Source organism: Eretmochelys imbricata, chromosome 26 (assembly GCF_965152235.1).
Source record: "Eretmochelys imbricata isolate rEreImb1 chromosome 26, rEreImb1.hap1, whole genome shotgun sequence".
Lineage (NCBI taxonomy): Eukaryota > Metazoa > Chordata > Testudines > Cheloniidae > Eretmochelys > Eretmochelys imbricata.
In genome coordinates, this window is record NC_135597.1 from 6,658,625 (window position 1) to 6,670,958 (window position 12,334).

Here is a 12,334-nt window from a genome sequence, read left to right on the forward strand (position 1 = left end):
GCTGATAGGAGTTTTGCCCAAGGATCTCGACCGAAAAGAATGGTTTTTTCTTTTAAATCACACACAAGAAAGCTGAAGGTGCCTTTTGAGATAGTTGTAATTATATGTTTACTTGCCGTATGTTATTCAGTCACTAGAGGTCTCTGCTGTTTCAGACAGGGTGGGATCCGTGGAAATCAGGTGAGACAGAGCTGGAGCTCAAGCTAAGTAGAAGCCTGTTTGTCTGAAGATGTAATGGTTTCTTTAATAAATGCCACTTGTGTAAAACAGACTACGATTAATGCAAGAATCTCATGGTCAGAAAAAGGTTATAAAAAACTCTTCCTACAGTACTTCACAGGGATGTTGCGAGGCTCAATTGATTCGGTCTCCAAAGTACTTTGAGATTCCCAAGTTGAAGAGCTGTATTTTAAAGTATATGATAATATAGAAACCCACAGTAGCGCACCTGCCTCACACTTACGGAAGGAGAAAAATATCACAATTCCCCAAGAATACATTTGCTTCAAGTCCCTGCAATCTTATGAAAACAGACCATCAGTTCCATGCAGTAGCTCAGGAGGTATTCTACCACTGTCTGGTGAGCATCTCAGTAACCAGTTATGTTGCTGAGGTTTAAGGGCACAGAAATATTTAACTCAACAGAAGGTAACACCCAGTATAATTATAGCATGCAGTGCAAAAGACATGTCTGCAATCCTGAACAGGGGGGGAGGAAGGGGGAATAAAAGCCAGTTAAAGCTGCGCAAGACAGCACAACGTCAGTCAAATACCTTTGGCTTTGAATCTGTAACTGCATGTCAGCATACAGACATCACACCATAGCCATGATTACATAGAACTTCTATTACTGAAGAATTACCATATACAGTTAAATGCCAAGGAAAGGGAAGAATGGTCTTGTGGTTAAGGCACTAGACTGGGAGTCAGGAGATCTGGGTATTATTCCTGGCTCTGCCACAGACTCCCTGTGTGACCTTGGGTAAGCCAGTTCAGCTCTGTGCCTCGGTTTCCCCATCTGCAAAATGAGAATTATTAATAATTCTTCCCTACTCACAGGGGAGTTCTGAAAAGAACTGTTAATGTTTGAGGTGCACAGATATTGTGGTGATACCCTGCCAGAACCATTTTCACAGTTCTGATGACACTTTTCACTGAAGTTTAAACGAAAACCAAGTTGGGTGTTTGTGACGCTGAACATATTAAAGATTGTGAGGCGCTCAGATACTAGGGTAATAGAGGGCACAGAAAGTACCTTGGTTAGTTTTTTGACCTGCTGTAGAACCGGTGGTAATATTTTGGTTTTTTAAAATTCCACCAAACATTTTTCATCAAAATTTCAAATTTTGATTAAAAAAAGGGATGACACTTTCATGAAAATGACAGCCCATTTTTCAATCCATCCTATGAGCTTGCAATGCAGGAGGCAGAATTAGTCAGGAGACTGGGAATGGGATAATGAGTCTTTTACGGCTGGCTTGCTGGTTCAGATCCAGACCAGGATAGATTTAAAATTTTATTTTTAAACTCAGCACTGGGAGGATTAAAACCTTTTCCAGCTCTGCCCATTACCTTCCAAGGAGGGAGAGAAGCGGCTGGCGTTGCAGGTAGAGAATGAGTTACTGCTTTGGAGAGCCAGCCATAAATAAGTGAACAGTGACCTGAGCGAGGCCTGAGACCAAAGAACCTCCAGGGTTTAAAACTGGAGATGCACACAGTCCTCCAGGCCAGGCCCAGTTGAAGGACATCCAGAGCCTACAAGAATGCTTAAAGAATTAATTGGCGATTTGAACAGCTCAGAAGAATAGTCATGGTTTACACAGCCTTTCACCTCTGAGGCCCAGATCCTGTAAACACTTGACCACACACGTGAATAACTCCAGGCATGTGAAGAGTCAATGGCCCAACCGAGACCAAGGCCTTAGTGTTGCAGGCCCCGAACAGACACATAGTACAAGACATTCCCTTCTTTAAAGACCTTATGAGCTAAACAAGCAAGATGGAAGAAGCGTGGGAGCGGAACAGAAGCACAGAGAGGGGAAGTAACCTGCCAAAGGTTACAGTAAGTCAGCGGCGGAGATGGGAATTGAATCCATGTCTCCTGACACCCATTTTAGTGATCTATTGACTAGGCCAAGCTGACACGTTTCCCCAGCACTAAATCCCCTTAAAATTCAAACAAGCACTTGTGCTAGGATCTTCTGTCACTCAACGGTATTTGTCAGTAAAAGATACCAAATAGCCAAGATGTTGGATTATGTACAAGATCTATAGTGAGAGACTAACCAGAAGAGTCTAAATAACTGCGAACCAGCAAGCCCAGCAGCAACCAGGCAACTGTTCAACTGGCTTCAACAGACCAACTCAAAACAAAGCTGTGACATATGTATTTTCTTCCTACTTGCTTGTTGCCCTGCCAACTTTGGCGCGAAACGAACTCCACAACATCCTGAGCCAAGCATCATCCCGAGTTAGAACAGCAGCGAGGTTGGAAGATGGACGCCCAACCCAATCTATGTGCTGGGACGCTCACTGTAAAGAGAGCTCTGCTGGTGGAGGGGAAGGGAATTAAGAACCGCAAGGCAGGTAGTTTAGATTTTAAGGCATTGGGAGTGGGACTCAGCGGGTTTGGGTTCCATTTCTACATCTGCCACTGATGCCATCGGGGAAATGGCTTAGACACGCCTGCACTGCAATCCCAGGGTTTGAGTGCAGCTTGGGGAGGCATAATGAGCTAGCGGTTCAAATATTTACCCAGGATTCTAGGTGGGCTCATACAGCCTGCGTTGGAACCTGTGCTCTCACAGTTCATCGTTCTGATCTAGCTAGATTAAAGCTAGCGTGGATATAGCTACACAAGCTGCAATCACACAGAGTTATTGCAATGTAGACATACCCTTATTAGTCTCACTGCGCCTCAGTTCCCAGTCTTCTCCCACCCTTTGTCTGTCTGCTCTATTTTGATCCTGCAACTAGCTCCATGAGGAGCCAGGCTGAAATCAATAGAGGAGTACCTATGCAGAACAATTTACAGACTGGAGCTTTCAATTGTCAGCTCCCCTAAGCAGGAGTTCTCTCTTATTATGTGTATGTACAGCACCTAGCACAATGCAGTCCTGATGTGGGGAGGGGGTCTCAAAACACTATTATAACTCAAATGATAACCAATAAATAAATTATTATTAGAAATGTTAAACCACAGGAAATAAATTACATCTCCCGCAAAAAACTAATTTTTTTTCCTGGTCATAATCGCATAGGAATTCAAACACATTCTTACAGTGCTATAGTTGGTTGAAGAACAAGGACAAAGTTGTCAAAACTCTTCCCCCCACTTTTTATTGTTTTAATTTTTGGCTGAAATTTGAAACGGATGAAATTTTTCATGGAGATTTCAAAACTCAAATGAATTTCATCCAGCTCTAACACCACCACAAATTATTCTGAATGAATGCAGAATAATCGACAGTCACACACAAACATTTTTGTCCTATCACAGTGCTGCCCTGATCCTGCAAAGATGTACTCATATGCTTAAGCTTTACCCACTGTGAACAGCTCCACTAAGTGGATGGACCACTCAGTAGATAAAGCGATGCCCAAGGGTGAGTCTCTACAGGATTGGGGCCTGTCTTGTGTAAGGATAAAAATGTTTCCAATGGTAAACTACACTGCATTCATTCAGAATAATGTGTGTTATTGGAGCTGGATGAAATTAGTTTGATCTTTGAAATCTCCACATGTCCGATAGTTGATCGTATTTATGCAATTGAACACAAACCCGTAAAATCAACGCTCTTTCCAGTGGGATGGCTGGAGCGGTCTCCTTACCTCCTGCCTGAAGGCTTTTCGGAAGCCACTGTTGCTGCTGGGAGCAAAGGCACGCCCAGGGATGCAGCTCACCACGGCAGGCATCCCGTTTTCACAGGTGATATTCTTCTCGGCATCCACGCTGAGATGGTTGCCCAGTTTGCAGCTGGAGATGTGAGCTTCGTTGCCAGTGCAGTCCATGGAGTAAGCCCAGTAATTTTGCTTCCTCTTGCTGGCAAACATCCTGAAAGAAAAAGGAAATCAGACAGCTAGTGAAATCATTCAAAACCACTCAAAGGAAATCATTCTCTGCACAGCCAGCCTGTGGAACTCCCTGTCACAAGAAGTTGTTGAGACAAGTATTGCAACTGGAACTTTAAAAGAACCCTGGATTAATTGAAGAATACTGCTAAATCTCAAGCAAAATGGATTAGTACAGAAATTTTCCTATCTTTCCCATGTTGCATCTGCTTCCTGAAGCCAGACAGGGAAGCTGAGAGCAGGGTGATACAGGCTTTATTTACACTCAGAAGTTGCACTGGTTTAGCTACATTTAAAAAGAATTCGTTTACTGAAGTTAAGATTGACTAACTACAGATCCACTTGCTTGTGTAATGACCCTTTGCTTAGTTTGTCACCAAGGACTGATCTCAGGTCTGAAGTTCAGACCTCTGCCACTTGAGTGAAAGGACTAAGTCCATGAGCTGGGAACAGCAGCAGGAGACTATCCTCTCTCTGGATCAGTCACCCAAAGGGACGCAGACACACTTGTGCAATTCTACTTGCATCACACACTACACATGCATAAATCGACACTTTGCACAAAATTCAGGGATGTTTTTTTTTTTTTTTTGGGCATATGCAAACTGGTGCAGTGCAAACAAAGCTGGTGCATTGTTGCAGGCCCTGTGAAAATGTGGCCCTTGACATAGCTGTTATCCCGGTAAATTAGCTGGGTGGGAGATGGCAAACTGGAGATAAAGCAAGGGCTCTCCAACGCTTCTTGGAGCTGCAGTGTTAACAGCCTCGAGCCTAAGGAGAACTTCCGAGAGTGAGAGCGACTCTCCTTATGACACGTTTACAGAAGAGGAGATTGGCAGGAGATTCCACATCTTGCTCCCAAATTGGATCGCTCATCAGGAATGACTCCAGCGACTGGGGAGTGGAGAAGAGATAAGCCCATGGGGGAAACAAAACAAAACAAAAAAAGACAAAAAACTGTTCAACTTCCTCCTGACCAAAAACACAAGGCTGTCTTATGGCTGCAACTAAGCTAAAATGGTTGGTTGGTTGGTTGGTTGGAATGAATGACATCTACCACCACCAGAGGGAAGATTCTGCAAATTAAGTTAATCAAAATCCAAAGGAGCCAAAACACAACTGTAATCTTGAAGTGTCTTTACAAGAGCCCACAGTGGCACTCTTCCAGAGTGAGTAGCAAAGGAGTGACAGTGATCTGAAAGGTAGCTAGGAGAGTGTAAATAAGGTGGATAAAGCGCTAAGAAACGAAGCTAAGATTTTGATTAATTGTAGCATTGATAAAAGAAAGCCAAAATGGGGTGAGGGCTTCTGAACAGTTTAGGGAGCTGGTAGAGAGAGTCTTTTCTGCTCGCTAGGTTGTTGGTGTTAAGCCAGCCTAGATCGGAAGCGACTGAAAGCTGTTCCCATCTGATGACCATTCAGAGGAGCCACGTGAAATAGGATCTCAGTCCATTTCCCAGTGGGCAGCTGTCCAAAAGGACAATCCACCATTCAGCAGTTGGTTCAAATTGCCCATCCTTGTTGTCAGTCTCAGCAGAGGTGTCTAGGCTGCAATGGCTCCTGGATATGGAGCTGTCACGTTCCTAGAGCCAGATCCTTCCGGATCATCACGGAGCCGTGCAGGGGAAACATTTCTGTCTTGTACATAAAGGCCTCCAAGGCGGTCAAACCAAAAATAAAATCTTTCCCCACTACTAAATTTACCCCCAAAACTGATAGACAATTAATTTAAAAGTCAAACGGATAGAAACCCAGGACAAAATCAGTCAAGCCTTGTTTGGTTTTCGGAGGCAGGGGTGATAGCAAAACTTTGAAATTTCATTGAAATTACAAAAATTAAAATAAAAAAACCTTTCAAACAGCTCTATTCCACCATCCATCTCCACCCCCAACTAAGTCTCCCTGGCACAAGTTTAAAAGGGAGTCACCAGCTAGAGCACAAAAGTAACAAAATCAACATCCTGTTTAGAAACAAACACGCACAGCAGGCCGATCAGGGGAGATAAGGAAACACAGCTGATAGGTTTGGGCCAGCCTTTCCATAACAGGAACATCCAGTTCCACTTTAGACTGAAGCTTGGGATTGAAAGGCATCGAGAGTTGGGTGCCTAACTCCCTTAGGCGTCTAAAAATCCCAGCAGAAGTGACACCAAAGTTAATAACTGATCACTTTGGAATGCAAACAAGGGGCCAGATTCTGTAGTCAGTCATACCATGGTAAAAATCGAGAATAAAACTGACTTCAGTGAACATTGACTTCATTGACGTTACTCCGGACAGTATAATGTCGATCAGAATCTGGCCCTACATTGAGACATTTGTACTCATGAGGGCCGGCTGTTCTGGCCTCAGTTTTTTTGTTGGTGTATTAGAAAAATGCAAGCATTATAAGCACGTGCACTGGAAACCCTTGACCTGCCACACACGTGCAAAGAGTTACATTAATTTTGCAAGCAGACAAAGGACGTGGGTCTGCCTTATAATAGCAAATGAAGGGATATCTTATAGAAAATAATGATCTCATTCCCAAGGAATTTCTTGAGGTATTTACATTAATAGCTCTTGGTAAACTGGTTATTAATACCCAGGAAATGCTCTGGGCTTCTTGTCAGCTCACCTCCCTTGACAGATTCTGGATTTTCAAAGGTTGTAGAGTAAAGTTTACTTTACAGTTCCCTAGGCTACCCAATACGCTATTGAAGACTATCTGGCACTGATGATACAGAAAGGACCCTATCCAAACTTCACTGGCATAAATCAGGAGTAACTCTACCAAAGCCAAAGGGATATGAATAAAGACTCAGGTCCTGAGAGTTTAAGAGACATAATCAACTGAGTGTGTTTTAATGGGTCATTAAAAACTGAACTTTACCATCCACTGAACTGTCTCTCTATCAGCTCTAATGGAAACACAAGTATGAGGGAAGTCTCAAGATTCAGCTGAGAGCAATCCTGCTTTGTTAGGAACGGTGTGAGAGGGACAAGGGTCCACATAAACGGCTTTCATTGCAGAAGAGCATAAACCAGTGGCTACAGCCAGCTAAAGTCACTGGGGAAAATTCCTCCATGGTATAATGAACAGAACCGATTATTTTGGCCACCTGCTGTAGGTAAGCATGGAGCATCCTCGGGAATTTATGGGGAGCTAATCCTGTCCTCAGATGGATTAACAGGAAAAATCAATCAAATACTCTCCCCTCGGATTCAGTGGGCCTGAGACACCGGTTTCTGGCTCTGCTGAAAGACAGCATCTCCACCCCTGACTAACTTTCCCCGGGGCAGGCATCTGCACACGTTAGCAAGTATCCTTTCTCCAGCCTTGTGCAGCAGGGTAGAGGAGCTGCCAGATCTGTTGCCTTTTGCCTACTGGGGATCTTTCTTTCCCAGCAAAAACCAGCAGAGGTTTATTCTCCAGAGAGGGGCGCAATGCATTACCCCATAAATTCAAACACAGGTTTATGATCTTATGATTTTAAGGTTGAGGGCAGCTCTCAACCACAGATGAGAAAGGAATGGTTTGATGTGAATACAGGTCAGAAAGGCAGGAACTCCTGAGTTCTATTCCCAGTTCTTATACTCTCTTGACCATCTTGGACTGAGCTCCTGCTCACTCCAGTGAGAGTTGCAGAGGTTCAGGATATCCGAACATAAACCTATCTTCCCTCAATTTGCCCACCTGTAAAATGGAACTAATACTGTTCCCCTTCCACCACCAGAACAGGGGTTTGGGAGATGAATTTATGAAAGCTCTTAAATAAATAGCTTTGAAGGAGCAACAGAAGCATTGAAAATGTACTGAGGTTTGTTTAACAGAAATTGTGCCATCAAATGGAGAAGCTAAGTTATATTGACGAATAAAATTTTGGCAGCAAGAGATGATGAGCTAAGTTGTTTTCTTTCAAGCAGGATCTATCTGCAAATTATTTTACCTCCCACCATGGTGCAGAAGCAAAGCCGAATATCTGCTAGCTCAGCCCACCAAGCTGCAGTTAGCAGGAAAGGGGATTACTGTGGGTCTAGAAGGGGGTGTTTGCAATCCCTAACCTGCAGTATTATGAAGCCGGTTTAGGAACCGGATCTGAAATCTGGTTACCCAGCTGCGGGATAACAGTGTGAAAGGTTTCAGTCTCGGGAAAAGGCTAGTTACAAATTATGCCACGCAAAGCCTGAGACATGAGAAAAACTCTACAGGGCTTGATACTCAGTTGAGAAAGAGGCTCATTCAACATAACCAGGGAGGGATGAAATCTTTCCTTCCTCAAACCACTACGCAATAGGACTCAAAGGTGGGCAGAATAAGCTACAGCAGGGGTCGGCAACCTTTGAGAAGTGGCGTGCCAAGTCTTCATTAATTTAAGGTTTCACGTGCCAGTAATAAATTTTACATTTACAGGGGCCCTCCCGATGGAACCCCAGACTAGCAGCAGGCTGAGCGGGGCAGGCAGCCAGGACTCCGGCTGGCAGGGGCCGGCAGACAGAACCCCAGCCCGGCAGCACGGGCGGCAGACAGAACCCCAGACGGGCAGCGAGCTGAGCCGCTCAGCCTGCTGCCAGTCTGGGGTCCCGGCTGCCAACCCCGCTCATCCCGCTGCCAGCCCGGGGTTCCATCCATCCAGGCCAGCAGCAGACTGAGCGGGGCCAGCGGCCGGGACCCTGGCTGGCAGCAGAATGCCACTGAAGATCAGCTTGCGTGCCGCCTTTGGCACGCATGCCACAGGTTGCCGACCCTTGAGCTACAGAAAGGAGGATGAGCCCTGGATTTGCAGGATATCACAGATGACCTGGATTCCTGAGCAGGACTTTAGAGTGATCGAAGCAGAAACTACCCCTGAAGACACTAGCCCTGATTTTACAAGGCCCACAGGGCTGGACACTTGGAGTTTTACTTAGTCCTGGCACGCCACTATTCAATACAGCTTTGCCCTAATAAGGAGTCTTAATGCATTAAATGCAGGGTTCCAGTAACTTTGGGCACACACGCCACGCCATGGGAAGGGAAACAATTCTTTTAGATGTGACAATCCAATAAAACTGCCAGTCTGATAGATCTGTACTTAGGAAAAGTACAAACACAATTCAAACTTCTCCTCCCTTTGGCACAATCACACCCCAGGCTGTTCCAACACTGTGGAAAATACTCAACACATTTTCCAAATATCTTTATTTGGGTGTCAACAGCTCATATACCAGTTCTCCCTTTTACCTGTAGATGGGCCTGAAACAGATACAAGGGGGAGACTGCAGGGGAACAGGAGCCAGGTTCTCAGCCAGTGACTTACTGTGTGACTTTAGAACAGTCACACAGAGGCTGGTATTTAGAGTATCCACAACTCAAAGTGTGATACCCAGCACCTCTGAAAATTAGGCTCAATCTCTCTGCCTTATTTTTCTCCCATCTGTAAAATCGGGTTAATGATGCGGTATTATTTATTTTTCTATGCACTAGAAATATGCAAAAATCCCTGATCTGAATATCCTAATCCACACACACACACACACCCGTATACCCAGTATATATCTATACAGACAGAGCATACTTTATCCCATCCATAACTGTGCACCTGCACACAAGATTCAGCTTACAAGGCTTCAAGGTAAATAACCCCATCCTTAATAGATAACATACGGAAAGATACTACATGTACCTAGAAACACGACCCTCACCTCAGAGAGACCAAAGGCATCTTGGTGGACATGATGCACACAGAATCATAGAATTGTAGGGCTGAACGGGACCTCAAGAGGTCATCTAGGCCAGCGGTTCTCAAACTGTGGGTTGGGACCCCAAAGTGGGTTGCGACCCAGTTTTAATAGGGTCTCCAGGGCTGGTGTTAGACTGGCTGGAGTCTGGGGCCAAAATTGAAGTCCGAGCCGCATTGCCTGGGGCTGAAGTCAAAGACCGAGCCTCACCTCCCAGGGCCAAACCCAGAGCCCCACCACCCAGGGTCAGGCTTTGGCTTCAGTCCTGGGTGGTGGGGCTCAGGTTACAGGCCCCCTGCCTGGAGATCAGGCAGGGGGGCCGAAGCCCAAGGGCTTCGGCCCCCCTGCCCGGGGTGGTGAGGCTCAGGCTTTAGCCCCCGGCCCGGGGCGGGAGGGTTTGGGTTTTGGCAGGGCTCGGGTGGGCTCTGGCTTTGGTCCCCCCTCCTGGGGTCGTGTAGTAATTTTTGTTGTCAGAAGGGAATCACAGTGCAACAAAGTTAGAGAACCCCTGCTCTAAGTCCATCCCCCCATGCTGAGGAAGCATTAAGAATACCTAGCCCATCCCTGACAGCTGCTTGTTTAACCCGTTCTTAAAAACCTCCAATGATGGGGATTCCACACACTCCCTAGGTAACCCTGTTCCAGTGCTTAACTATCCTTTAGTTAGGAAAAGCTTTCCAATATCTAGCCTAAATCTCCCTGGCACAAGGGATGAAGGAAAGTTACCAAGGAAAGTTGGGATGAAGGAATGTTGATGAAGGAAAGTTACCAAGCCATCATTTAGTAAGTACAGTTGCTTCCAACCGTTAAAATGATACCATCCTTCTTGGAAACACCTCTAAGTGCAGAGCAGGAAGGATCTGCTTTGTCTTATTAGAGCGAATTGATTATGTGGTTCTGATGTGCAGTGCAGGAGCACAACAACGACTGTGAGAGGAGGTATCTCTTTAGCTCAGGAAGGAAAACGGGCATGGATGGAAATATGTGTTCCTCTACTCCAATAGTCCAGAACAAAACATGAGACCACCTGGTAGCAATTACTACCTCACTGCTCGTATCCCTTAGACGCAGAGAAAAAAATTCTAGTTTGGGCATTTTATTTGTGTTGCTTTGCCGCTTTACAGTATTCCAACCCCAGGACCTTTTCCACCCTTCATCTTCATCTCACTAATGAGAAACATGAAACGCAGCCAGTCAACTCCAACAGGAACCTAGAGAAACAGCCCTCCTGTGAGCTAAAGGAACAAGCAGAAAAACGACAACTATTGCTTCTTATTAATAAAATCCTCCCCCACCAGCTTAGTCCCTGGTCCAGCTCCATAGATCACGGACTTGGGGGGAGAAACTGGATGATTTCTTAGCATAAGCTATTTTGCAGCTGCCTTATTGTAAACTGTAAAGAGCAAAATGTGTTTATGTTACTAGCTGGAGACAAAAACAAATCTGCAGCATGTTAGCTCGCAGGGGACAGTCAGAATTCCTGCTGGTTTTGTTCTGCATGCAGCCAAAAGGACACTGCAGGCTTTTCCCCAGGGATCATAGAATCATAGGAGATTAGGGCTGGAAGAGAACTCAGGAGGTCATCTAGTCCAATCCCCTGCTCAAGGCAGGACCAACCCCATCTAAATCATCCCAGCCAGGGCTTTGTCAAGCCGGGCCTTAAAAACCTCTGAGGATGGAGATTCCACCACCTCCCAAGATAACCCATTCCAGTGCTTCACCACCCTCCTAGTGAAATAGTGTTTCCCAATATCCAACCTAAACCTCCCCCACTGCAACTTGAGACCATTGCTCCCTGTTCTGTCATCTGCCACCACTGAGAATAGCCGAGCTCCATCCTCTTTGGAACCCCCCTTCAGGTAGTTGAAGGCTGATATCAAATCCCCCCTCGCTCTTCTCTCTGCGGACTAAATAACCCCCATTCTCTTCCCTCATTTTATGCCCTCCGTGGATATTGCAAGAAAGCGCACTATGAAGTAGGAGTAAAGCCCTGTTTACAGTAGGGACACTTGACCAACGTGCCACCATTGCTAACCTCATTTCTGATCCACGGGCAGCAGCCATGTTGGGAGGCCTAGCATAGACAGGCTACCGACATTTCAAGCAGTGTGTCATCTAACCCTGTTCACAGCAGGGCTAATTAACGTGCTGAATACAGGGACGGCAGCCAGCAGCCTGGCTACTGAAGGGCTCCCAAAGCTGCTAACTCCAGTTGAGCTGAGCAGCGGGAGAATTATTGGAAAGTTTCTCCTAGCAACTGACTCACAATCCTTAAATTCAGTGAGTTGGCAGCCCAGACACCCAGGAACTATGGAGGGTAAGCCCAGGTGAGAGGCAAATGCCAGAGAAGCTTGGTAAACCCTGGGTAAACATTTTATCCGAGGTATGAAACCCTGAATTCTATGCAGTCGTGTGAATGAGGAATCTTGCGTTATGAAACAAAACAAGGACCCGGCTTACTGCAGTTCCAATCAGTTAAAACTGCCCTCGCTGCATGCACTGGCCGTGATCCTACAACTGGATCTATGCAAAAGGACCTCTATGCCTGCTCAGGCTCTCTTTG

The 12,334-nt window shown here is 45.6% G+C and overlaps 1 protein-coding gene across 1 annotated transcript in view; it reads right to left on the reverse strand.

The window, feature by feature from the left end:
* LOXL2 (lysyl oxidase like 2) overlaps nucleotides 1-12,334 on the reverse strand; it is a 73,467-nt gene that overhangs the window by 28,997 nt on the left and 32,136 nt on the right. Inside the window, exon 4 of the mRNA XM_077805624.1 lies at nucleotides 3,832-4,054. Within this exon, the coding sequence (XP_077661750.1) occupies nucleotides 3,832-4,054 (223 nt within the window). The remainder of the gene's footprint in view (nucleotides 1-3,831; nucleotides 4,055-12,334) is intronic.